The sequence below is a fragment of the Stegastes partitus genome, unplaced genomic scaffold, assembly GCF_000690725.1.
Source record: "Stegastes partitus isolate 25-593 unplaced genomic scaffold, Stegastes_partitus-1.0.2 Scaffold1451, whole genome shotgun sequence".
Classification (NCBI taxonomy): Eukaryota; Metazoa; Chordata; class Actinopteri; family Pomacentridae; genus Stegastes; species Stegastes partitus.
The window spans coordinates 1-22,594 of record NW_007579182.1 but is presented as its reverse complement, the minus strand read 5'-3'; the positions used below and the strand labels follow the sequence as shown (position 1 = coordinate 22,594).

The 22,594-nt window shown below is 43.7% G+C and overlaps 1 protein-coding gene across 1 annotated transcript; it reads left to right on the top strand.

Moving 5' to 3' along the window:
* Positions 1-171: 171 nt before the first annotated feature.
* On the top strand, positions 172-19,302 carry iqsec3b (IQ motif and Sec7 domain ArfGEF 3b; the record flags this gene model as incomplete). Its single annotated transcript, XM_008299721.1, has 7 exons — positions 172-695; positions 7,026-7,100; positions 12,025-12,142; positions 13,152-13,553; positions 14,691-15,403; positions 16,138-16,299; positions 19,180-19,302. Coding segments are annotated over exons 1-7 (2,117 nt in total), but the record flags the coding sequence as incomplete, so codon positions are not given.
* Positions 19,303-22,594: the final 3,292 nt, after the last annotated feature.

Below are 22,594 nucleotides of genomic sequence, written 5' to 3'. Positions count from 1 at the left end.
TCGGTCGGCGCAGCCTCATCCACAACCGAGCAGAATCAAGGAGAGGAGAGTGGAAGGACATCCCACCTTCTCATCCGCACTCACGGATATTTTGCGCCTCCTCCGTCCTCCATCCCTCTGTCCAGCTTCTTTTTTTCCCCTCTCTCTCTCTTCCCTCCTCTTGCCTTGGGTATGATGAGCTCGAGCCTTCTTGAAAACCCGGTGCAGGCGATTCTGTACCTGCGGGAGCTCACCACCATCGTCCAGAACCAGCAGAGTCTCATCCAGACTCAGCGCGCACGGATAGAGGAGCTGGACCGGCGGGTGGACGAGCTCATCGGCGAGAACAGGCACCTGCGGGACGTCAGGGTACAACAACAGCATCCCTACCATCACCACCACCACCATCATCACCCCGACCCCAGCTGCCTTCATCACCACCACCACCCTCAGGACCCTCAGTTCAAGACCAGTGGAGGGTCTCTGCCAGAACATGCAGTTGCACCAGCACAGGTCGAGGCAGCTCCGGCTGTCCAGCCCTCGCCTCCCCAACCTATGGACCCAGGGGACATGCAGCTGGTCCCGGCGGACCCGTCCACTATTTCCCCGGTTGAAAGTGAGTCAGAAAACGGTGGAAGTTGCGCCAGCTGCCGCTCTTTGGTTCCGATGACCCCGACAACCCTCTGTCGGTCCCTGGCCCTGGCTAGGAAATCCGAGTGAGTAGAGAATACAGCCTATCCTGCTGGTTTTCATGTGTGTGTCTGTCCTAAAATAGTCCACTGGGGGAATACTTCATATTTAGAAGTAACCTCTTGTGGCCCCGAATTTATTTTTATTTCATTTTACAGCACCTCCAACCAAAATAAAATTCCTACCTTGGATAGTGGCGTCTTTTAAATCCTTCAAATAGTATTTGTGCAGATCCGTCTTAAACTGTGTAATTAGGCGCGTGCACGCGTGCGTGCGTGTGTCCTGCAGATTGAGAGGCGTTTAATTAATGAAGAAGGCGCTTGCAAATTCCCAATTTTCAGCTGTGTGTGTCGGCTGAGGACTGTGCCAGAAGAGGAAGAGGTGGATTATTTAAATGAGAAACTGGATCACGATCACTGGATCATTACATAACAAACAGCTGTGGGCCTCTACGTGTGTGTGTGTGTGTGTGTGTGTGTGTGTGTGTGTCAGCACAGCGGTCAGTGACAGTCTGAGACAGGAGAAAGTCTCACGTGTGATGATGAGACACCTCGAGTCGCTGTCCGCGGTGCTGCTGCTTTCTCTATTAATTACTGCACGGGATCTGGGAACTCTCACGGGATCTCTAGGCCTCTGATGTTCCCGTGTTAGATGAGACACACGTGCGATACTCTCACACACACACACACACACACACACACACACACACACACACACACACACATTCACACACATTGGCGCACACCACCCCCCTCCTGCTTGGTACCAGATCTTCATAGTACATCAGCGCAGCACCTAATGAGAGAAAACCCATGTTTCTCTCTTTCCCTGTGTGTGTGTGTGTGTGTGTGTGTGCGTGTGTGTGTGTGCGTGTGTGTGTGTGTTCATAAGTTGTAGGCTATCCCAGCAGGAGCTCTGATTGGTCTCTCTGGGACTCCACCTCCAATGAAGGCAGCAACACTGAATAAGGAGGAGTTGAGAGGAGCAGCAAAGGGTATAAGAAGGATACATATATATTAAAAAAAGGTGCTGTTGACATTAATCTATGGCAAATGTCACACCTTTGATTTCCAGCTCTGCCTTACAGTGCCTGTTGCGCCCCTCTACAGCCCTGCCTGGACCCTGAATCGTGCCCCGTAAAGAGCTTACCCGGCCTGCTGCGACTCTGATAGAAATCAGTGTTACCACCACTGATTCTTAATTTTAATTAGTTTCACTGGCGAGGGAGAAATTACAATAAATGAGTCGTTATTCTAAAAACTAGGGGGGTGAAATTAGCAGAGGCATCCACCAGTTGATCAGGAAGCAGAGTGGCTTGTCCTGATGTCTGTTCCTAACTGTAGCCCCACACGCTCACCTGCTCAATAATTTTCAGTCTTTCTGGATAAGACAAGTCGTTTAACGCCTAATGTCTGCTTTTGCTTCTGGCAGGCCGAGCAGGTGACGGGCAGGTGAGGTTTTCACCTCCCTGTCATTGCCTGCTGCATCCTGTCTGCAGCTGACTAGAGATCAGATCTGCCCTCTGCTATTTCCGTTGTCAGTTTGCCTCAGCATGTTTCTCTTACACCTTGTATACGTGTGTGCTTTTGCGCATATGTCAGCGTCGGTGCAGGTGTCGTGTGCGCTTTTTATTCACACATCTCACTGTACCCATTTATTTAAACCTTGTTTTAACTCTCTGTAGGCCTCAGATTTATTTTTTTTGTCCTACAGATAGATGACATGTGCACCAGTGTGCAGCTCAGGGTTTGCTGCTGTGAGTGCGCCTGTGTGCTTTGCATTGTTGTTAGTGTTGCCAGTGCACATGGATATGTCTATTGGGGGGGGAGAGACAGGATTCTCTCCTCCACTCATTCTCTGCCTCTCTCTCCAGCTGAGCTTTCTATCTGCCCCACTTAGCCCATGGAGCGAACAGTAATCAGCCATTCTCAGGAGAGAGAAAGGCAGAGCGATAGAAAGAGAAAGAGTGCACGCTCAGTCGTTGTCTTTGATGGAGCCCTCAGAGGTGTCTAGAGGAAGGAGCTCGGGGCTGACGTCGGAGTGGACCGGTGAAAGAGAGGGGAGATGGGGGTGGAAAAAAAAAAGAGAATAAAAGAGGAGGCGGGGGGGATGTTCAGTATACAGAGAGTAAGACAGGTACCAGGAAAGAGCACAACACAGAGATGAGAGATGAAAACAGGGTGCATTTGAGGTAGCTGTCTCCTCAGCCTATGCATCTTGCTGGTAAACGGATATGGACAGCAGAGACTGTGGCATCCTGTGGCACAGTGAAAGGTGCATGCGATGTAATGGTAATGTTTCTGAGACCAAATGGAACTGATGTCTTTTGCATGCCAACCGTCCCCCTTCTCCCTGTTTCCCTTACACTTTCTGCTGCATATGGGCTGATGAAAAGCATTGCTTTTAAAGTACTCGTACAAAACAGGAAAGAGGAGAGGGATGGAGTAGGAACAACGGGACACTGAGAGAGAGAGAGAGACAGAGAGAGAGAGAGCGAGAGAGAGAGAGAGAGAGGGAGAGAGAGAGAGAGAGAGAGGGAGGGAGAGAGAGAGCGAACTCGGGCCAACAGCAGGAGACATGTACTGTTAAAATATTCACCTGTTCTCTTTGTAAGTGTTGTTGGAGGCGAATGGCCGATATGTGTGTGCCTTGTAGACAGATGGACCCGCTGAGTGTGTGTGTGTTTGCGTATGAGTGTGTGTGCTCAGCTTGGCCTCTTCTTCACTGTATGACCAAACAAAGCTGAGCAGGGCTGAGCTGTTTTGTGTTTGCCTGACAAAATAACCCAGCTCTCATGCTGACGGTGAGCAGTGCTGGTAGTTGAGTGCTTTTTTACATTTTGACCTTAAGTTTATTGTGTTATCAGTCAGCCCTAACTTCTATTCAAACCTGTAAACACCATTTGGGTTTTTGTATCGTCCAGTATGCCTGTTTGCTTTCTTGCTGGGTTAGATGATATTATTCTTGTGTCTGTCTGCAAGATATAAAGCTGCAGTAAACAGCCAGTTAGTTTAGACTCGAGTAAGAGTCGGAAAAGTGAAAAACAGCTCGCCCGACTCTGTCTAGAGGTGATATATTCACCTACCAGCACTTTATACAGCTAAAAAAAATGAAAACATTATATCACTTTGTTTAATCTCTGCAAAAACTTGAGTGTAAAAATTAAAGTTCTGATTTCTGGATGATGTAGTGCTGTAGTACTTCTTGGCCAGGTTCATTAATTTACGGGAGTCTCCACTGGTTGCCTAGCAACTGGTCTGGGACAAGAAATACTCTTGACAGGTTCCCCCCGCCCCCCCTCCACCACACACTCCCCGTACTAACTTGTGCTTTCTGCACTTTGTTCCAGTCTTTATTGCCAAACTAAGCTAACTGGCTGCTGGCTGTACTTCATATACTGTGCAGACACAAAGCTTCTCTCCCGGCTCTCAAGAAGGAGAATGAGTTTATTTTCCAAAACATCACACTATTCATTTAAAGATGCCTTTCCCTCAGTTACTGATAAAGTATCTGATGGAAAGTAATTGTAAAAAAATGCTCTCATGCACTGAATTCCTGACAAATGTCCAACTGCAACGTATTTCTAATAAAGTAAAGAGCTGACCTTGAACAATCTTTGACATCCTTTTATTTACCTGCACATATGTCAAGCAGATGTGCCTGAGACAAAATCCAGTTTGGCCTTTTGACCCCACCAAACTTCTAACACGTTAAAGGTGAACACCACAGCACATTTGTTCTGTACCCCTTCATGGATTTGTAAATAATTTGTAACTTGAAAATTCCACCCAGCAGAAGAGACGAGATTCAAGAGATGCATCACCTTTGAAATGGGCTTTCAATAATGAATAGACTTTTAAAAAAAAAGACAAATAATGTCAGGGCCTGTCCCAGCTGTCATGCAGCACCAGTCTATCACAGTCAACCCTGCACACGCTGACAGCCAAATTAGAATAATCAGTTAACTTACCATGCATGTCTTTGGACTGTGAAAACATCAGGAGTAAACTTACAAACTGCACAGAATGGCCCCAGCTGATCATCAGCTTTGAAGCCAGAACCCTATAGCTGTGACACAGCAGTTCTAACCGCTGCACCGTGGTGCCACCCCCGTCTCATACATAAGAAAGATTCATGTACGGCTATAGATCAAGGTATTATCAAAGTATTATGTGTAGATTTGCATCAATCTTCAGGTAATCAGGAGGGGAAAACCTGCAATTCAAGGTTGCCTCGTTGTTCCCTGTCATCTATCGGTGCATTCTGCAAATGTGATATATTTTGGCAAGCACGCTTAAAAGGAATTTGTTTTGGATGTATGCCAAATGTCTAACTAATGTTATTAGTTTGACTGATTGCAGTAGTGACCTTGATTTCGTTTTAACCTGCTTCTCTTGATGTTTGTGGGCTGTTTGAGAACAGCACAGTAAACCGCTGTGCTGAAAAGTGAAAAACTGACACATAACAGAACTGTTTTGGAGATTTCTCAAGGAATAATCTGTTAAATGTTCAGTGTGTAAAGCTTAGAGGGATCTATTGGCAGAAATACATTGCTGTTGTATTCATGTTCACGTCAACATAAGAATTTTGTGTTTTTCGTTACCTTAGAATGAGCCGCTGCCATGTTCATACAGTACCAAAGAACCAGACTGTACATAAGAAATATAGAATAGCTACTGGCACATCACCCATTACTTGTCAACTGCAGTTTGAAGCTTCAACTTTAGAATTTGGCTCTCTTGGTCTTTTGAAACTGGACATGATGAAAGAAGGGTGAATCTGACCAAGAAGTTGAGGGCACTGTGCACGCCTACACAGTAGAAACTGTCAATCACAAGGTAGCCCTGCCTTAAAAAAAAAAAAAAAAAAAGCTACCCTGCTTTATGGTCTGTTAAAGAAGACTTGAAACTAGGGAATGAAACCATAAACTCAGTCGGAAGATGTTTACTGAGGTAACAAATTGAGTGAAATATACAGCCATTTTCTCTGCTATATTTCTTTACAATCAGACGCTTCATGAAACTCGAGGAGTCGCCCCTTGTCATTTTGCCATCGGCTTCACTTTCTACATCCGGAGGCTACATTCATCTTTTTAACATTGTCTTTGCCCGGAATGGACAAACTAAACACTGGCTCTAGACAACTAGTGTTCAGATTTGGCCACCATATCTCTCCTACACACTTGGAAGTGGACGGTGAGCTGATTTCTCAAAGGAAAGCGTCCAGATTTGTCGACGCGTCGGATCCGTAAAGGCAGCACTACGCAGTTCAGCGTGTTTTTCTGTGTTATGAATGTCACTGGCAGAGTAGGTGTTACAACAGATGAAGGAGTATTATTCATAGACACTGAGTGTGAAGAATGTTGACCTGAGATATTTAAAAGAAAACAATGTCCCTTTAAGTCTGTGGAAGTTGCTGTGAAAAGATAGCTTTTTATAGCTCGGACTGTCATTCCTAGTATTGCACTGACTCTGAATGCCTGTCACTGCAGGTCAGTGTCACGAGCAATATGCTGTGCCCAGGTCAGAAGACTCGCTGTAGCGTAGCCAAGAAATTCACTGTCAACTGAATGTTTTCAGCTCAACGCGGAAGAACCCGACCTATGCTCACACGACACCTCACGATAATTTAGCTCCGGGCGGCATCTATGGCTGTGAGACATGAACGCTTATGCTAATTTTTTACGTCTCTTGCATGAAGGGCGTCCGGCATCCCAGAAGGTGAAAGGGTCGAGCTATAACGCAGCTTCCACGTGATGTGTCTTGGCAAATTATTATTATTATTTTGTTCTCTTCGCTCAAATTGCTCCAGATAAGAGCACCAGCAAAATGTCTAAAATATGAATGTAAATGTAAAATGTATGAGAGAGAGAAATGAGAGGGGCAAACTTCAGAAGAGAAAGCAGGAAGCAGAGCTGGAATTACCATCTGTCCAGATTGGGTTTGGGGAATTCTGCTAAATCACCACTGATCTGATGAATTGGAGGGATGTGGGGGTGGGTTGGGGAGGTGGTGGTGGTGGGGGGACCCATAAGCAAGCACATCCGGATGCACAAACATATAAATACTCATGCTCGTTCCAAGTTTTCACAGCCTTGAATTGACCTACATAGGGTATTTACTCCGGGATCAGTGCCAAATTGTATATTATAATAGACAATAATCCAGAGTCTAAGAAGAGCCTCTTCAGGGATCTTTTGGGATGTTGGGAAGCAACATAAGGAGGAACATGGAAACAAGGCAAACAGCTAGCCACAGCCAATTATAACTGAACGATGCGTTGCCCTTTTCTGATCTGTCCGCCACACCACTGTACCTTTTGGCTTACCTTTCCTGTTCTCATGTGTCCTTTTGCAGGAGTGAGACTGTGCTGCATCAGTTTTGCTGCCCCGCCCCTGAACATCCAGAAACTGACACCACAGGCTCATCGGGGTAAGAACAAATTCCATGTTTTGTTTTTTTAATTTCCACAATTCAATATGCTCTTCTAAAAACATGTCTCCATATGCACCTTCTGTGTATTTGTGTCATCCAACTGAGTCACGTCAACACCCGGGCTTTTAATAGTACTTGACAGTGTGTGCACAGTGCTGTACTGTATGTGAGTGTGAATGGGTGTATTTCTTGGTCTGCGGAGCCCCGGAGTTACAACTACACAGCTAAATGTTTTGTAGCAAACCTATAGCTTGAATGGCCTCAAGGGTAACTCACACAAAGACAGACAAAGCCCATGGCAACCCTGATGCAGTGACGCAATCATTACAACTGCCATAGTAACTGGAGAACTGAGCCACTTTTATGTATACTTACGGACATACCGTATATGCTTTATTGATATATATATACACAACTCACACAACAAGTAAGAAAAGTGGCTGTATGTGGGGGTGGGAGGGTGAACACATGACATTTCCCTTGGATGTTTGAACAGGCATTGCTCTTGAACTTAGAAAAGCTGATTTTGTCATGTTTCCCAATGATTACCCTCCATCCCTCCCTCCTCCAGAATTTCTCCGATCTTTTAATCCTCTGTACTCTGTTTCTAAATCCAGTTTTCCCCAGTCTTGTCTGTTTTTTCCTGTCTCTGATTCTGCTGCAATGTCTTTCCCCTCGCGTTGTTTATTTCTTCTCATTATTTATCTGTCTGTCGGAAGGCCACGTCTTTTCTAATCATCCAACCGCAATTATTTTCTATCTCATCCCTCCCTATCAAGTGTCTCTCCCCCCATTCTGCTTTTATTAATATCACCATCTGTCTGTCTGGAATCCCTCTCCTTCTCTCTGATCTGATGACTTAACTCCTACACCCACATAGTCCTGATTAGATGGGCTAATGGCACAGCGGCATCGGACAGCCAGCTGAGATGATGAGCTGCAGCGGGGATGTGTAGCACCGTACCTCATTATTATCATCATCACATGAAGTTGTGCTCTCCTGGTGGCTGCGAACCTGCGCCGTGTCATCCGCCGCGCACTGTCATCAGCTGAATCCACCAGAGCACACAACACTCCCAAGAGATGCCATGAGATCTGCCTCTAGCCTAACCTGCCGTGCCTTTGCTCTGCAGCCTTTGTGTGTGTGTGCGCGTGTGTGTGTGTGTTCTCCCCTGGGTGTACAATACTGTAGGTCTCTATGGGACTTGAGCAGTCCGATTGGACAGATGTTCGTTTGTCTTCCACGCTGACGTCACTCGCGTAGGAAAGGCAGGAGCATGTGCTCGGTGTGTTTGTTGCCACTCCATATGTGAGCATGTATGAGAAAGAGCGAGTGGGAGAGAGCATGAGAGAGAGAGAGCGCGTATAATGCCCATATCATTATGGAGGCTTTTGCTGTCCAGATGCATTAATAGCTCAACTCTTGCTTTTAAATCCTCTAATGTATTCTAATGTACTCTAATGTATTCTGATGCAGCGCTGGGGCATGGCAGTGTTTTAATAGAGTTTTTGATAGAGACAGCCTCCAGCATGCACACATCAACACACTCTTTCTATCTTCCTGTTTCCCCCCTCGCCGTTTCTATCTCACTCTTTCCTCCGGTTCCTCTCTCTTCGCTTTTCTGTCCATTTTTTTCCCCCCCTCCTAGCTTTATCTCATTTAAAGATATGACCAAGCTTCTCTGGCCCTATCTCTGACTTTTAGCTAGGGACGCAGAATAGTTGCTTTCACAGCAATCAAAGAAAACAAAGAGGAACTTTAGTGATGCGCTCATTATTTAACCATGAGCAGGCTTTTTATTCTCCCCAGTCCTATTTAGCACTGGTCCCCCTTCGTGTAAAAATTATTAGAGTAAGCATTATCTGGTTGGAAGAAAGATTGCACTAGCACACACCGTTATGCACACACACACTTTAAATTGTGCAGCATTATAAAGACTCTTAGGGTGCCATCATACCTCTATGCTTACATCAGTCCAGTTTGACCATATAAAAGGTGCTGAGTGTCCGTGTTTTCTCTCTTTTAGTGAGATGTCAGAGAAGTTGACAATGGCGACGAAAGCTTAAACTGTAATAACGTTTTGGCTTAGTGGAAAACTTGGATATTAAAAGGACATCTTCTGCTGTGTCATGGGAGTAATTTACTTTGATAAGCTTTACAAGGCTTTCACTGAATTTTAATAATGCTGCCATGTAAAAGAACGCTGTTCCATCTGTGGACAGGATCTGGGATTATTAGAGGAGGATGGGACACGCTACCAGTGGCAGTGAGCACTGGGAGACAGCCTCCACACTTGATGTTGTCAAGCCAAATTCAAGCTGGATTTAATTTTGTTCTTGCTCCCAGCTTCTGCTGAATTAAAAAAAAAAAAAAAAAAAGATTGTTTCTTTACTAGCTGTGGAGTCTGATTGGGTATTTCCCAAACTTTTTCTGCAAGTCATGTTTGACTTTGAAGATAATGACAGCCTTGTATTTCTTCCAATGTATTTTAATGCAAAATCCCAGCAGCAGGAGACTGTCTAATAATCTTTTTTATTTTCTGTGCAGCAGACTCAGAATGTTGTATGTTTTTTTAATATTTTATTTTTTTTTATCATAATAGCCACTGAAGTGTTCATCTAAATGAAGTCATTGCTATGGAAACACACTGGCTTTCATAGTCTCATATACAGAATCGGCACTGATTAGCAAAACATCTTGTGGAACATTGTTGGCACACCAACAAGATTAGAAGCCCTACTGTGAATGCTCATTCTTTCAACTCCAAGGCTGTGTCTAAAATAACTCTCTGTTTGCTACCAAGTGCACTTTGCTTTCCACCAGTTAATGGCTTGTCCAAAGTCTGAAGGATAAGACAGTTGGTTCAGTCTGGGAGCAGACTGACTCTTAATTATGCAGATCACAACCCTCCACACGATGAGTGTATATATATTGCTTGTTTTGCTCTTGTGGTGTGAAGTTGACGGTGCCTAAAATAGATCTCTTTGGCATCAAAATACTGAGCGAAAAAAAACACTTATTGCAGCAATATGCATTTCAGTTTGGTGGAGTGGCTCTGCTCATGTGACACTCTGGAACTAATCTGAGCAAACTTGACACTTACTGTCCCTGAGCCCTCCAACTCCCCTGGTAGAGCCCAAAATACACAACATTTAATGATCAGCAACACATTAAAAGAAATGTTCAAACTTGTCGCACAGCTAAATACGAGAGGAGTCACGAGACGTGGAGGGAATAAAAATCTGTGAGCGGGCAGATGATTAGTAGTGAGTATGCAAAGCTTAGCGTTGTTTAATGCAGACTAGATTTGATCAAATGATTAACTGGATCGCCTGTTAGCGGACAAACATTCCTGGAGGCTGCATGGAACATGTCACTATAAAATGACTATCGTGCCTGTCTGAAATACCGCAAAGCTCCATTTACATGGCATTACATTTGGCAGTGAAGCATAAAACTGTGCATAGTTGATTTTAAGTGTCTTCATTTTACTGCCAGAAGGTTGAAACAATTTGGTAATAAACAGTCTTGTTCAGCGGTTGCCAAATATGTCAAATATGTCACGAAATCAGTCTCGTAAGCTCATCATCCATACAAGAAAAAACTCAATTCTAATGCTAATTATCTTTACCTCTTCAGGTCTAATTCAAATGAGACAATATGAGAAGCAAGGATCAGTGACTGAACTGCACATTTACAATTCAGAGATATGCAACCTGTGATGAGGGATTGCAATGAGATATTTATTCATCTTAAGCAACCACAATGAAATAAACAAAAGGTTGGGAACTGCAGTTGATTAAACCTCTAAACACTAAGCAGTTTCAGGGCCTTTTTTTTTGCTCCCACTTTTTTTTTTATTTTTACATACATTATATTCTTCATTTTGTTTACATGCTTGTCTCCTATCTGCCTTATGTAAACACAGCCTGCAGTTAGCTGAGTTCAGCCAAAAATGTAATAAATGTCTGGCACGTGACTGTTGGTTGCAGCTGAGTCACTCATAGCTCCTTGGTTGCACTGAGGATGCAGAATTTTGCAAATTCTGGTGAGAGCAGATTCTTATTTTTGGGGGGAATTTTTGAATAGAACATGTAGAATAAAGTGCCTTTGATTAAGTATATCTCCATTTTATGCTTAGATTTGACCAGTTTTCCCGATGGATCGGTACTTCACTGATGAGTAGCTTGAAGGTTGAAAATTTTAAAATTCTTTATGTTTCTAGAGTTTCTGGCTCTGATAAATCGTATCTTTTTGGAGATGTTTTTAAAAAACATAAAAAACCATGCTTTTCAAATCCATTACATTTTGAGGTTCAGCTCAAAAATATATCAAACAACTACTGATGACTGATGAACTCATTATTCAAAAAAATAAAATGCTAAAGATCTACTGTTTCCTGCTTCTTAAAATGTGAGGATTTGCAGATTTTCTCTTTTTAATATAATTGTGATGATATTAAATATCTTGCAATTGTTCTTCAAAACAAGCTCTTTGATTTGTTGTTTTTGTTCTTAAAATGATTATTTTTGGACTGTTTTTTTCAGCTGACCAACAAACAATGGGAATGTTGTTGCTTGAGGCCCTACTATAAATTATTGAGAGCATATAGGAAATAAGGGAAGGAAGAAAGGATTTTGGACACAGTGTGTCAGTTTTTTAGTATTCATCCTGGTCACATATCCAGCGTTTCACCCCTGCAACTTGCAGTGAAGCCACAAATTTGACTAAATACGACTGGACAGATAAAGTCAGTCATCCTCACCCCGGGCCACTACAGCCACACATCACTCTGCACGCTGCTTCCCTTGTGAACCTCTTCTTCACACTCTGCATAGCTGATGACAAGCTAAAGCAAAACCAGCAGAGTCTTGGTCAGTGGGGAGGACTGATACCTTTCTGCTCTTATTTCTGCTGCAGTGGACAGATGCTGAGTCTGGAGGATGGAACTTCTTCTGGTGGCGGACAAGAAGCAGAGGGGACCAAGAGAGAGGGACCCAGCGAGTACGAGATCTCCCTGGAGAATAAAAACAAACAGGTATGTCTTTTCTCAAGCGTACGTGAGGCCTTGTGCACATGGTAGGAATGCGATGAACGCAGGCTGCGCTACCTGGTTTACGTGTGAGGAGGTGTGTGAAGGATGATCATTTGACATTGCGTCTTGCGTGACAAAAAAGATTCCCATTCAGATCTATTTCTGTCTCTGTTGACATGAAAAAGAACACCCAGGATACCACTGCCACAGCGAAAGGAACACGAAAGATGCTAGGTTGTCATGGTAACAGCTAATAACTGCTTCTGGCGGCTGGAGATGTCTTTATTCCTCATAGCAAACTGCTGAAGGGTCTGCTGTTGCTACTGCTATTGCTGCTGCAGTGAGAGTGTGTGCATTACGAGTGTGTGTGTGTGTGTGTGTGTGTGTGTACGTGCACTTTTTGTGTGTGCAGATACACACCCAGGCACATGTGTGGCTGTCCTCCTTTCCCTCCCTTTCTGTCTCTTCTTCCCCTGCCTCCCACTCCTCCTCCTCCTCCGATTCCCTCTTGCAGAAAATATAAGAGGGCAAAAATTCTGGAGGATGGTGAGATTTTGGGCTGAGCTCCTCCGCCAACAAACGGACCAGAAATAGGCTTGTGCGGGTGTTTACTTTTCAATTCATTTTCTAAACAGCACCTTTGTCACAGCCCATCCATCCTCTCTCTCATGGCCCTTCAGCCAGTATTAGTAGTTCAATGATGATAGATGATGTTTACTTTGGGTCTAATACCATAAACCCCTTTAAAAGAGCAGACAGATAAGTAAGAAGGATACTTCTAAGAAGTGTGTGAGTGTGAATTTCATGACTCAGGGAATGCTCAAACACTTTTGATCTTTTGCAGACATGGGCACAAACCGGAAACATGCTTGCTTGCGGATGGATGAATAACTATCTTTGCGTGGATGATGTGTGCTTTGCAATATTGCTGTTGCAGTGTCTTCAGTGTGTCTCAGAGTCTTGTAAACATGTCTGATACACCCACTCCCGCTCACCCTCTTTCTGTTCCCAGATAGAAGACTTGGAGCAGAAGTATGGAGGCCATCTCATAGCGAGACGGGCCGCCCGCCGCATCCAGACAGCCTTCCGTCAGTACCAGCTCAGCAAAAACTTTCAGAAGATCCGCAACTCGCTGTCGGAGAGCAAGCTGCCTCGTCGGATCTCTCTGCGCCAACCCAGCCCTTCAGGCCGAAATCGGAATGCAGCCCAGAGACACAGTTACAGTCTGCATCCGGGAGGAGGACAAATACCCTTACGTTCTAAAACTCCTCCTCCACCTCCATGTCGCTCCACCTCTCTACCCCCGTCTCCTGCCTCGGCTCCAGCAGCCGCCCCTTCTCCTGCGCCAGGCCCGGCCCCACCTCAAACCCCTGGACCCACACTGACACAGCTGGAGGACTGCTTCTCCGAACAAGTGAGTTTTTTGTCTCTCATGTTATGTAAATGCAAAAAGGTATAGAGAAATGCGGTTTCATTAAAGGGAACTGCAGTGGTTCTAGACTGAAATATCTCAGCAGCTGATTTTTACAGATGTTTATGGTTCCCTGACAATGAATCCCAAAGATTTAAATGATCTGCTGACCATTCCTTTAGCACCTCTGGTCAAATGTTGTGACAGCGACTGAATGGATTGCCGTGGGATTAGGAACATAAATCCACTGTGCGGAGGATGCATTTGGAGATTCCCTTGACCCTTTTAATGTACTAAAAAATATTGGCATACATTTTGTCCCAGGCTTTTAGATTCTCCTCAGGATGAATCATACCTTTGGACACCCTCTGACTTTCAATAGTGCCACTTTTCAGGCCAAGACTCGAATTTGTCCAATAATTTAGTTTATGACCACATATCTGCAAAGCTAATCAACTAATTCCATTAGCATCTGATGTACACTATTTTGGGTTTCAAATTTGCAAATGTTTTCCTGCTACCATAATTTTATACCATAAATATTACACCTGCATAAGACCAGGGGCATGTTGGTGGTACGTAGAACTTCACAGCCTCACACAGGCACTAGAACACCTGCAGGCACTTTGTCTTCTTCATTTATCCTTTCAACTGATGAAATGTGCCAGAAGGTGAATAAGCATTCATATGGAAACCCATCACTATTGTTAAAAAGCTATTTTGACCTTTTAGTTGCTGCATAGTCGGTATCAGACTGTGCCATCTTAGATCTGCTAAACTTCTGACATTTGACACTCTTCTCTAACCCTGACTTAACATACCTTTAACCTGTCTTTGAATCTCACCCTGACCCAAGAAAAGAGCTGACCCTCAGTGGTTTTTATCGACACTTTATGTTCTGAAGCTGAACTACGCTGACCGGCCCCAGTGGCTTGACAGACAGCTTCATCTGAATGCCATGTCCCGCTTGGTAGTCTAGCAGCTGTCACTATGAATCATTTTTCTCTTCTTTTACAAATACCCACTAATTAGCAGCCCAGCCACTATCATAAAGTTTTCCACACATGAATCATGTCCCTTGACCTGATTAAATCACTGGTTTTGATGTGTAATTTTTTAAATATATATATATATTTGCAGCTTCACTCCTTGGCACAGTCGATTGACGACGCCCTTCGTGGTTGGAGCTTGTCCGAGAGCGCAGAGGGGAAGGGGCTATTGATGGACCCCGGGGCCCTTCGCGCAGCTGCAGAGAGCGCCTGTCTGCCCCGCAGTGCCAGCTCGCTGCTCATGGCCTTCAGGGATGTTACTGTTCACATCGACAGCAATAGCTCCTACACCATCTCCTCTGCCACCACGACAACCACCACCTCTCTGGGCAATGCAGGCGGAGGAGATGCAGGCAGCAGGAAGACCTCGGTGAGCGGGATGGCTGGGGGAGGCGAGTCAATGGAGGAGCCGGAGTTTCCTGCACCTCCGCCCAGTGAAGAGCTGGAAATGGTTGACCCAGGATCCAGGAGGGGTTCGGCGGTGCCGGGTGCAGGAGGAATGGAGGGGGAGAGCAGCTCAGACAGACTGGGGTCCACCTCTACTTCTACCTCTACCTCCACCTCAATCTCCACCTCGGCCCAGTCTAATCAGCAGCCCGCGCAGATTTACACCCAGTACCAGCAGTACCACTACACTCATCCTCAGCAGATCCCCGGGGGTCCGAGCCCCGAGGCCCTGCAGGCCCTGGTTGTCTCTCTGCCCAGGGATCGCTGCCAGGATCCGGTCTCTTGCCGCTCGCCAACCCTGTCCACTGACACACACCGCAAACGCCTCTACCGCATAGGACTCAACCTCTTCAATGTGTGAGTGTGGCGGCAACACACACTCGGCACTGTCACAGAAAACATATTAAATATTTCTGCACCCTCTGGCTCAGGGTTCAGAGAGTACACTTATTACTGTTTGTGTCTAACAAATCTCCAACAGCCCTGCAAAACTGCTCTAAGCAGCTGCTCATTAGTGTTTGTGATTGTTGGGAGGAGCTGCCTGTTCAGTGCCATCTTGGTGTGGTGTCCATGGAAAAAAAAAAAAAAAAAAAGCTATCAAGGGGGTGGGCAGGGATGTAGTGAGGAACAGAAAGAGAGAGAGGAAAAATGCAGTGGAGTTGGAGAGGCAGTCAAGAAGGTCATGAACAATGTGAGAGCCACTCAGCTCCTATAAATAGAGTCCACGGTTGGCCTGCACTTATTATAAGTTAATACAAATTAAAGTAAATTAACTCATATGCATCAGCGACAGTGGGTCTGATCCTGAAGTCCAGAGCTAACAGCTTTTGCGCATGAATGCACTTTTCTTTTTCCTCTTCCTTTTTGTGTGTTTTTTTTTCTCTCTCACACACACACACACTCTCTGGCACACACACTCGTAGAGACGCACACGTTAAGCAGCATTTTTCTTACATACAGCGTAGCACATTTTATTTCTCACTCAGGCCCAAACACCTTCCTGCTTGAATGCACAAAAACATCACACACGTACACACGCAGCGTTAACTCTAACAGTATTTGCTTTTCCGCCGTTTGTCATCTGCGGGCAGGAATCCAGAGCGAGGCATCCACTTCTTGATCACGCGTGGTTTCGTCCCGGACACGGCCATCGGAGTGGCTCACTTCTTGCTGCAGAGGAAGGGCCTGAGCCGACAGATGATCGGAGAGTTCTTGGGGAACAGCAAGCTGCAGTTCAACAGAGATGTTCTCGAGTGAGTTCCTGTTATTAAAATGTGGAGACATCTTTGCATCACGCAGAAATACACATGTATGGGTTTGGGGTTTGATAGAGTTTTTTAATGTATAGTCCAAATACAAATGTTCTTAATTAATGTAAATCCTGTGTTTGCAGCCCTCAGTGTGCTCAGTTATCATAGAGGAGGCCTTAGGTTTGCCTTTTTAACAAAGAATCTAAAAGATTTAGGTGCAACTTTGTAATCAGGCACCTTTTTTATTAAGGTTTTATAAGTTATGAGTATTGGGTTTATTCATGTTCATAAAATACTGACTAATGTTTACTGGAATAATTTATTTTTAACCCTCTGAGCCTCAAATTCCACTGGTGTGTTTGAAAGGCATGTTGACTTGAAAAAAAAAAAATCACCAAAATTACACCGTTTATCAGAACCAGACACTGTGAAAACACAATCATCAGATTTTGACCTTTCCACAGTCCTTCAGCTACTCATCTGTGATGTGTAGTTCCGTCGGAAACCCAATCTAGGCCTAAAAATGATAATATTTAATCAGAATCACTTTGGCTCTGCATGGCTCAAACAAGAACATTATGCTCTTCTTGATACAACCGAGAGGATATGAGTGATTCAGCTGCTAGCAACAGTCATGTGGCAAAAATTCAGGCACCCTCAGCTGAATTAGGCTGAACTGCTGTCTGTGTTTACACTCACAAATCACAATCACCCAAATTACACCAATTTTACAAAGCCAGAGATTCTGCAAACAGAAAGAACTGTCAGATTTTCAACTTTCTGACAGACCTTAAACTACTTATCTGTGATTAGCTGTTCCATTGGGGGGGGGGAACTAATTTATGTGCAAAGATGAGATATTTCCTTATGATCACTGTATTCGAAATGTCTTGATTAAAAAGTCACTAAAAGTAAAGAATCTGCTTTCATCAGAATTTACAAAGAAAAAAAAATGCACTCATTGATGCAACGGAGAGGCTACAACTGATACAGTTCACACCAGTGTCATGCAACAAAAATAGTATTGATACTTGATCACTTCAAAGGAATTTAACTGCCTTTTAAAAAAAAAACCCAAAACATTCATTATAACTTTGTCATGATGTGCAACATATATTTTGAAGTACTTCTAGCTGTGGTTGTGCTGTTTCCATAGAGGTGCAGGACTTCATATTGCAGTGGAAAATGAGCCCACAATGAGTAAAAAAAATGTGACAGGAGCAGTAAACACCCAGATAGTGCTTGGGGTTCAGAGGGTTAAAGAAATGGTAAATAGTTAAATATTCACATCCTCAAATTTTCTTTCAAATGCTACACTTTAGTTAGAAATGCTATCAATTTTGTTATAAATTTATAGTCTTGAAGCACAAGCTTAGATGCCCCTGACTGCATTATATGGGTTATTTTCTCACATTTGACAAAGCTCCTCTTGACATGCAAACCGACTCATAACACTGGAAAAGTGGTCCTCACTCTTCATATCACATTTCCAGATTATGAAAAAATTCTCCTGTGTGCTATTACACTTGCTTCGCCATGAGCGAGCCCTTTAGTTCGTCACGAGACCCCTCTAATGGCCCATTTGACCACTTACCCTGTGGAAAAGGGCTGCAGAGCATCTGAACCAAAATCAATTTATGTACATCTTATTGACATTTTTAACTGCAGACTGTTTTTCACTAGTTGTAAAGTGAGAAACTTTATTTGCCACTTAGCTAAATGGCTGCCTGTATTTGATGTACAAATCTCACCTTAAGGTCAACTGGAGCTTTAAACCACCTGCAAGTTTGGATTGCCTACTTGCCACAAAACCGTATGTTTTAACTTTAAGCTCTTGTTATTCATGCTGACTTAAAATTGATTACTTACAATTACTCCATGTACTTGAAAATAACAATTGAAAAAAATTCACTTACCTTTAGTTCCCCTTAGTAGTCGCTCTGTAGCTTCACAAAAAGTACTATGAACCTCAACTTCCTGGAATTTTTGTCGGTAGCTCTTTGCTACTAAACAAGAGAGAAGAGTCAATAAAAGATTTATTAGTCTCACTAAATTTTTATGAATTCAGGTACTTTAAAATATCTCAGGTAGAACTGGCTATTGAAACTCATGCCACTTGTAAACGTGATAACACACGTACACTCGCTCACTTGACACGGAGCACTTGCATGCATAAATGCGACATATCCACGAAAACACGCCTTCGCCTAATGCTTTCACGCTCACGCCTTTTACATCCAACCAGTGTAGACTATAGACGGAGATCGAGTATAGCGAGGCTTTTTGCTGAGGTTGTTGTAGAGACTGTAGAAATAGGTCACTGCACTGAACGTACACGTAAGCACACACCCTCAGTTTCTTTCACTGAGACACATAGACACACTTGCTTGGACACAAATAAGTGCATGCACATACATGCATATGCACAATCTTGTGTCTCTTACTTCTTTTATTGCCACAGCCTGTCCTCAGCCTTTCATGTACCTCTCTCTTGCCCCCTCACTCTTTGCATTTCATTATTTTGCCCTCTTCATCCCACTTTTTCCTTCCCTCTTATCTCCAACTGTCGCCAGACCTTTTCTTCCCCACTGATGCTTGCTCAGTGTGTGTGTGTGTGTGCGCACGCATGTGTAAACATGTTGTCTCTATGTGCATCTTCCAGGTCAGTAGCTCGGTAATAGAAGTATGACTGTAAGAGAGGGATTTGCCATCAGCACTTGGGTACACATAGTGTGTTGCACATTCACAGGCGTACACGTTTCCACACACTCACTCACTGACTTACCTTCTCATTATAGTGACAGACTACAACTAAACCCAGTCTCACCCCCCCTTTCTCCCTGGCTTTCTTTTCTTCCTCCCTCCCTGTCTTTCTCTTTATAGCTGTGTCGTGGATGAGATGGATTTCTCTGGCATGGAGCTTGACGAAGCCCTGAGAAAGTTTCAGGCTCATGTCCGTGTTCAGGGAGAAGCACAGAAAGTGGAGAGACTCATCGAAGCCTTTAGGTGAGACTGTCAGCTCGCTCGCCACCCGGGCCTCTCCGACAAACAGGCTCTGGCTTTGCTTTTTAATACGATTCAACACAATAACATCCCATCACTGAGCAGGGCTGATAAGGGCACTCTGAACTTTTTAGAAATGAAAAGACCTTTTGCCTATGGCCACCTATGCAAAACAGAAAAACAATGGCACGTAACCAAGCTCTCATATTTTGCAATAAAACGGAAGCAAAAAAAAGTCTATTCTGATCTCGTAGCCTAGGGGTAGCAGACGTATCAGGAATGGCATACTAATCGGCCAACTGTATAGACATGCAAGTGTTTTAACTGGTGCTGCTAGCTCACTGTGGCAGGCTGTGATGACACCGAAGCCCTGTATCATTAGCAAATTACACTGATTGCCTGTAACCTTTGACTAAACTCAGCAGCGTTTGATTGTCATCCAATCACAACAGAGATCTGAGCTGCAGGAAATCAGTGTGCGTTCCATCAGGGCAAAAATAGATTCTCTATTTCCTGGATGACAGTTTTTGGCGAACTCTTCTTCTTTTTAAAAGTATTTGTATGTGGTGGATAACTGTATGTCCATTTCCATCCAAAGCCACGCATGAATATTCATAAGTTCATGTTTGGTACTCACTAGGATTTAGCCTGAGTTGGTTTTCTGCTCATTTCATCAGTGCTGACTCCAGCCCTGCAGTTACTAAAATGTATGAGCATATCTGCTTAAGAAGGCTCATTTAAATACCAAGAGTACCTTGAGAGACCTCCTGTGGTTTGCACATTCAGTTTACACCTTTTTGCGAACTGTCTAGTTTTGCCTGCAACAAACTCATGGATGGAAACAAGGTTCTTATGATGCTGTTACCCTTTGAAAATTCTTTGAGATGAAAACAGACAGACGCAACCAGAAAAACAGCATCTGCAACTGCTGCTTCATCCCCTTGCTTGCACTGTCCTTGAAATGTCCTGGTAATAGCCAAAGATTGCCCTCAGGACTAAAAAGGCAATAAAGATGCCCATCACTGTTTTCTATTTCAGAGTAATCGGTAGCATTGCTTTGTAAATTTAATGTCTCACCGTGGATGTGCTGCTTGTTCCCTCAGGGATACCAACAATGTCGCCAGCTTGACATGACTTGAGTCACTGCCCCTTTGAACTCATTAACCAAGATGTCCTTTTCCACTACAGGGATGTGTGATCACCATAATAAATGTGGTGCCTGTTAGTTAACTGCCACCGCATTTCTGCATACTCATTATGCTGTCCTTGTTTGTCTGATTAATTGACATTGTTGTTGTTTTTTTGTGGTCTTCAAAAAGACAAAATCACAAGGCGTTGGTCCGTCTTTCAGAACCTTCCAACGTTGCTCCTCTTTCTGTGACACTCAGGCTTAAGCCCGGTCGTTCCTTCTGAAGAAACTAAACCTTTGAGCGAAATGCTGTCGTCTGAATGCAAACATGTCCACAATGACGATGCTAACCTGATGTTTAGCAAGTAGTGTTTTCCATCTTGGTTTGCATTGCTAATTAGTACATTAGGCAAACAACAGATGGAAGGACAGATGGTGGCAATGTCATTAGTTTTGTAGGTATTTGAACATAAACCAAAATATTGGACATAATGTAGTTTTTGCTGATGGAAGAAATGTGAAGGTATTTAATGCTAAGGTTAAACTATATATGTATTTTAATATTATTAATTAATTAATTAATTTGTCCAGCTCAAACATAAACATTGCAATCTGATGCATCCTACCAGATTGTAGCTTCAAGATCATTTGCATCTGTAGTCCCCTGGCAGATGTGCGCATCAGTTTTATGGAAATCCCCCAAAAGTTGTTGAGATATGGTCCAAGCTGCTACAGTAGCACAGATAATAAAAACAGATGAGAAATACAGTAACAAAACTGTATTTCAGTGTAACTTACTGTGAGTGCATCCTTCATTAGTGAGAAACCATTTTTCTATTTTTGTCTATTTTGTATGTTGGCCTTTATTTGTAATGGCAGATTTGATGATGTCGGGGATGGCTACAGGTGATTTTGCTGTTCTACCTTTCACTTTAAAATACTCCAAAAGTGTTCTGTTGGATTCAAGTGAGGGAATGTATATACAGTCACCTTTTCTCCCTTTAAAAACTCTGTTGTCATGTTGCAGTGTGTTCAGGATCATTGTCATGGTGGAACATTTCTCTCCTGCGTAGCTTCTAGAGTCTGGAAGTCATCTTTTCAGTCAGTATTTTGGTATAAAAGGATGCATTCATAGAGCCATCTATAAATGTCATCTCCCCTACAAGCTTGTGCACTCATGCAGTGCCGTATCAGCACACGCCCACCTCCTTATTTCACCGTCGGCACAGTGCAGTCACTGTGGTAGTTGTTGGACCCCGTCTGATCCAAACAACTTTGTTTATTCATTTTGGTTTAATTTAGCCAAAGAATGTGCTGCCACTATTCATCAGGATTATTTTCATTTGTTTTTGGCAAAGGCTGTTGTTGCAGTTTTGTGCCATTTCATAAGCAATAGTTTTGTTCTTGGATGCAATCTGTAGAGGTTGACTTGATGCGCTGTCCTTTGCTCTGTCTCACTAAAACACTAATCACCACACGTGATCCACAGATGAACACTTATTCTTTTTCAAACATCTGTTTTCCAGCGCAAAGCTTTGTAAATAGGGATTTAATCACGGTGTAATTTTTGAAAGATGGCCTATGAACCATCTGTTATCGGTAGTATGGTTCTTCCTCCTAACCATTGCTGCAACTGTGTTCTGGTTGTAGGCTCAGTAGTCCACAGATGTCATTTTTAGTCATTCCTCACCATTAGAAGCTGTGTTGTATTTGTTCATCACACAGCTGTAGTCATCACTGGCTCTTTCATAACCTCGTTCATTCTGCCAGCTTATATGTGGAAACTACGTACGAGCATATTGTTCCCTCCTGGAAACCAATGGGTTGCTCTCATAGGTTTGGGGTTGAATTGCTGCCCCTAATGAAGGAGTTTAAATATCTCAGGATTTTGTTCACAAGTGTTGGGAAAACGTAACATGAGATGGACAGACAGATTAGTGCAGCGTCAGCAGTAATGCCGGTGTTTGCTAGTCGTGGTGGAAAGGGAGCTGAGCCGGGAGGAAAAGCTTTCAATTTACCAGTCTGTCTATGTTCCAACCCTCACCTATGATCATGAGCTCTGGGTAGTAACTGAAAGAATGAGGTCGCAGATACAAGCAGATGAAAGGGGTTTTCTCCATAGGGTGGCTGGACTCAACCTTAGAGACCGGGTGCCTGGACATCCAG